Raw genomic sequence first — 5,041 nt, 5'->3', positions numbered from 1 at the left:
AAGGTACGAACGAAGCGGGATATTTAGATAAGATAATATTTGCGAACACTTACCAGATGTCGACTGCAGGTGATCTTCGATCTTCGCTTCAAGTTCCTAGATCGGACGTAACGTCATCGTCGAAATCCTTGATACTTTATCCAGTCATATTTTAGTTGGCGGATGTTATTAATAACTCCGTTCCAAGGAACTAGACATGGCAACCCTGTTAGTAAGAATTATTTCATGTCAAAAATGGCCGAGTATCCAGACTCGGAGTTAAAGAAACTGGAGCGCAGCTTCGAGATCAGTGACATTTATTAAAAGGTCTTTCGTTTGTCATGGCTGGACAGATGGGCAAAAGTAAAATTGAAGAATTAATCGAGTACATGGAAAAAGATGTTTATGGAGCCCAGGTTCGTACTTACGCGATGCACTGTATTTCCATGTTGGGTAACCTAACCTTCTCCGGTCTTCTCGACGGAACACTTCAAAATTAGAGTAATAACAATTTTACGTTGCAGGTTGTGATATATGGGTTATCTGGTATCGGCCTGATAACAGCTGTATACAGAATTCGACCGGTAACCCCTTTCGCTTTTATTATAATTCAAAACGTTTTTTAAATTGTATCGGTGAACGTTCTTTACTCCACATTACACGTTTTTATACTTCTCAGATTTCCAAGTTCACTAGACCATCCCAAATACCAGATCGGTTTATCAAGTCTCGGGTACCTCTTAGAGGTACGGTAAAGGGCATAGAACCGTTCGGTGGACCATTCATCATGGTCGATCATAAACCGTTGATAAATATTCCTAGATTGCGACAGCAGGACTGTCTACCCATAAAACTTGCTAACGTCGATGTGACAAATAATGGTAATTGTAGTTTTCATCAGAAGTATAAAATAATTTGATTACAGATAATGTAACGAAAGATATGATTTACAGGTATAAGTTGGTTAAAAACTGTTATCGGTGGAAAGGAAATTACATTTATACCATTGTCCAAAAGAAAGAATTATGTGGATTGTATTATTACCATGCCGGAGAAAAATAAGGTATACGAGTTATCCCATTCACGGATAGCCATTTAAATTATAATCACCTTATATTAATGTCAAGTTAAATTTAATAACTCTAGTTGTCATTGTATCATGGCATTGATCATAAAAAATTAATGAGCTTAAAAGTTTTTAATGCAAGAGGCGTTTCGCGTAATGTTCTCAAATTGAAAATTAGGAGCAGTTACAGATTGCGAAGGAACTGGTTAAAGTAGGTTTTGGTACTGTACATAAAAAAAATGATTTAATAATGACCGAGAACGTCCTAGAATATTACAAATCATTGGTCGCTGCACAAAAATTGGCACAACGCAGGAGAAATGGAGAATGGCAACAAAAACTACCACCCACGCTTCTATGGAAACTATATATTATTACTGAAGAAAAACTACGGTCTTTACTACCCAGCTTCGCAATCAAGATGCTTAATATCTAATGGTTTGTTACGATTTATATTACTATCAATAACTTACAATTCATTCATAGCTGCTATTCTTTTCAGATATCTCAAAATAAATACAATGATTGAAACAGATTCCCAATTGTAGCACATGTACTTAAATGTACAGTGATGATTGCGTGGGTGCAGAAAGTACAAATTGAAATATTCTGTTCTTCTATTGCACAATTTGCTAAGCCAATAGTGAATGCAAATTGTATGCAAACTGTTTCCTGAAAACATTAAACATACAGTTGCTGCATGTAATGATTATCGATAATTTACATTAAGCTTATACTGTATATATTCCAAATATCGTTCCTGCTTAGATTAATTGTATAAAAAAGTAGGTCATACAGGATATGTAAATATATTTATATTTACTTCGCATAGAAAAAGATTACACAACCAATATTACTTTTAACCCTATTTACAGGTACAGATCACAATGACTAAAAGAGTAGATATTTTTTAGGACTTCCTAGTCCATAACAGTATTATTTACGAGTTTAAATGACGGGTTATTCATGTTCTGGCTGTTATAAGAAGCGCACCTGTAGGAGATTCACTTACCAGTCGACATTCACAAAAACTCAAAAATAATTCAAAATAAAGTATATGAAGATTTTAATTCCACAGTACATCTGCATGTGAAATTCCTTGGAATAATAATCATGGAATGTTTTGTATTAAGACTAAAGTCCTTTGTGAGAGATATTGTCACACTGTCATTGAAACTGTACGTTCCTGTATCTTGAAATTGGAATATATTTTTCATATATGTGAATCACCCTTCTGTCGATTTACTTCACTTCAGTTCATTCGACTGAACAGGTCGGTTTTTTGAATCTTTTCCCGCACTTGCAGCATTCTCTTGTTTGCTATTTTGACTTTTTCCCGAACCTGTTTTTGATGATACAGTTTCTGAACGTGCATCTTTTTCATCCTTTTGCTTGTTCGATTTGTCATTTTGTTTACCAATAGACGCCTTCGTGTCTTTTCTCATTTTTGAGTTTGAATCATTATCGGATTCAGGTACTTTGGCAGAATTTGTAGAAGGCTTATTAGTTGTAGAAGTTGGTTTGCTAGTTGTAGTTACTTTGTTAGATGTAGTTGGCTTGCTAGTAGTAGTTGCCTTGTCAGATTTAGTTGGTTTGCTAGTTGTAGTGGTAGTCGATTGGCTTGGTTTTGGAGTCGTAGGTACTGCCTTAGAAGCTGCACTTGGTGGTTTGGGAGTTGCTTTGGTCGGTGGTTCTGTTGATATAGTTGATACCCAAATTGGCTGATCTTGTGTTTTATGAATTTGTTCCTTTTCAATGCTTAAATCAGGAAAAGCTTGTTTCAATGGAACTCTAGCAATAAATTCATTGTGTGGTGATCCCAGCCATAAATAGCCTTTATGGATAAAAGCTGAACTGATTGTAGAAATTTTACCATCCGTACTGTGCAAAGCATCAATTATTTTTCCAGTTTCATCAAGTCGCAATACAGTAACTTTTTTACCAAACAGACCATTTAAAGGTTCAAATGAACCTATCATGTAAACAATTCGTCGTGAATAGTAATTTGGGTAAACATCTTCAAGCAACTTAAACGGTGCTTCTGCTAATGTAACTAATCTCGTAATCAGTTTCCGAATATATGGATGAGGCGTCAATGATTGAACTATTTGTGGATGCTCAGTATCTGCAGTAGATACTAAAGCAACTAAGAAGCCCTTGCCTCCATCAGAATGTATATTGTCAGGTAATCCTGGTAATCCCTCTGCAAATACCTCTCGCTGCCCTGTTTTTGGTCCTTTGATATTATACTTCATGATGCGAGATCGAAATGTCTCTGCTACGATGACAAAGCTCTCATCGTGACTTAACTTGACGCCATTTGCAAATAAAAGATTTTCAATAAGCACCTCATTTTTCTTAGTTGCTGCATTGTAACGAATCAATCTGCAAAAATAACGTCATTTATTACCTCATAGTAGTAAAATATAAACCTTGAATTAAAATGACTACGTTACCTGCCAGATGGAGCTGTAAACATTGAGTAAAAGCCATCGTGTAAAGAAAAGTCACTAGATGAATCTGACCAATATAAATCTCCATTACTTGCCACATCAACATAATTGAATATTCTTGGTACTTTTCCTTTAATAGGAACGTTTGGATCTACAATTTTCTCATATTTGCCAGTTCTGACATCAACTTTAAATATTCCATAATAAGCATCGGCAACATATAGTGCTCCATGCTTATCAAATTTTAAACCCAGAGGTCGTCCACATTTTATCAGTTCCCAAAAATCCTCTAAACATCAATAAACATTATTATAATCTACCGTTTATCTTTATCATGATTTAATGAAAACCAAGAACTGTCATGAAATGCTTACCGCAAGCTTTACCAAACTTAGTAACAGGATCAAATCTGTTTCTGTCAAATTTAATTACATGGCCACCATATATTCCACTATAAAGTTCATCGCCATAAGAATCAAATGCTTCCGCACCCTTTAATTTGCCAGTAAACAATATTTCAGCATCATTTAATCTATCATTCGATGCTAAATGATTGGGAAGGTCTTTTGGCTTTACTATGCTGAAATATAAAACTCGATTATGTTTCATCCGATATTGTAATAGAAGTAAGGGTTACCTGTACTCGGAGAATTCAACATCTGGAGGAAGCCCGGGTATAAATGTAACTGCAGCAAGGAATGTGATGATATACACGAAACCTGTCCCCAAGGATTTCAAATACCCCATCTCGTCGGTGAATCAACCTTGTACTCGGTGAAGAAATGCTGATTCTCTCTATAGTCGTTCACAGTTACGAGTACCTCTTTTAAATTTGTACCGACTAAAGAACTATGCAGCTTTCTATCTTTTTCAGCAGATTCCAAAGGGTAATTTGACACCCGGAGATAAAGTTTAATCCCTCTTATCGCAAATTAATAGAGATATTGAACATTACCACCGCCGTTGCTAACCGCTGAAAGCGATTAAAACCTGTGCAAGGAGGAATCGGTGAAACGAATATTCGTTAAAAAAACTGTGCAGCACAACACGCCACGTGTAAGTAAGGCGTTCCAGAAATTTGTTTTTTGTTACTATCTCAGAAACGATGTATCAAAGTGCAATTGCCAATATCAGTACCAGATATGAGTGGGTACGCATATTTTACCGATCCGATTACTTACGCCAGCGTGAAACAGCGCTAGCGGAGAACCGCGTCAGTCAGTCCACATTTACTGCTTCTTACTCAATCCTACCCGGCATCGTACTATTTTATTTCACACAATTATTTAACCGAAAAAAGTATGACATGCCTCATATAGCATGAGTTACTATACTTAATTAACGGAAATAAAGCGTTAGATTGTTCATACGTACACAAAAGAAATTGATATTATCTTAGGCAGAGCTTCCATCCAAACAGTATTACAGCATTGACCTCTCTCTTTTTCTGGCCATGAATTCGATGACGCGATTGCGATTTATTGCTTTCAGAATGAAGCCTATGTGTGCGTGTTTGACCTTTACTGGAAGACTGAAAATACGT

At 36.0% G+C, this 5,041-nt stretch overlaps 2 protein-coding genes across 9 annotated transcripts; one reads left to right on the top strand and one right to left on the bottom strand.

The window, feature by feature from the left end:
* Positions 1-55: 55 nt before the first annotated feature.
* Positions 56-2,274, top strand: LOC105695228. Of its 6 annotated transcripts, none has more exons than XR_002762307.1 (6): positions 57-395; positions 504-563; positions 659-860; positions 933-1,042; positions 1,224-1,830; positions 1,921-2,274. XR_002762307.1 is itself a non-coding variant. In XM_012416594.2 (6 exons), the coding sequence occupies exons 1-5, from the start codon at positions 321-323 to the stop codon at positions 1,479-1,481; spliced, it is 705 nt and encodes a 234-aa protein (XP_012272017.1). In that variant the 5' UTR covers positions 57-320; the 3' UTR covers positions 1,482-1,483; positions 1,548-1,882. The 6 variants fall into 6 exon arrangements, 5 of the variants coding, with proteins under 5 accessions (XP_023289321.1, XP_012272017.1, XP_012272019.1 ...); XM_012416594.2 differs by lacking the exon at positions 1,921-2,274 and having other exon boundaries at positions 1,224-1,483; positions 1,548-1,882; XM_012416596.2 differs by lacking the exon at positions 1,921-2,274 and having other exon boundaries at positions 1,224-1,483; positions 1,532-1,882.
* On the bottom strand, positions 1,839-5,010 carry LOC105695222 (adipocyte plasma membrane-associated protein). Of its 3 annotated transcripts, none has more exons than XM_012416580.2 (5): positions 4,873-5,010; positions 4,136-4,488; positions 3,873-4,078; positions 3,502-3,787; positions 1,839-3,430 (listed from the first exon to the last, which is right to left on the bottom strand). In XM_012416580.2, the coding sequence occupies exons 2-5, from the start codon at positions 4,243-4,245 to the stop codon at positions 2,293-2,295; spliced, it is 1,740 nt and encodes a 579-aa protein (XP_012272003.1). In that variant the 5' UTR covers positions 4,246-4,488; positions 4,873-5,010; the 3' UTR covers positions 1,839-2,292. The 3 variants fall into 3 exon arrangements, with proteins under 3 accessions (XP_012272003.1, XP_012272005.1, XP_012272004.1); XM_012416582.1 differs by lacking the exon at positions 4,873-5,010 and adding an exon at positions 4,680-4,866; XM_012416581.2 differs by lacking the exon at positions 4,873-5,010 and having other exon boundaries at positions 4,136-4,661.
* Between the last annotated feature and the right edge of the window lie 31 nt (positions 5,011-5,041).

The sequence above is a fragment of the Orussus abietinus genome, unplaced genomic scaffold (assembly GCF_000612105.2).
Source record: "Orussus abietinus isolate OABI.00-Male unplaced genomic scaffold, Oabi_2.0 scaffold81, whole genome shotgun sequence".
NCBI classification, from domain to species: Eukaryota; Metazoa; Arthropoda; class Insecta; order Hymenoptera; family Orussidae; genus Orussus; species Orussus abietinus.
This window is presented reverse-complemented; position numbering and strand designations above follow the sequence as displayed.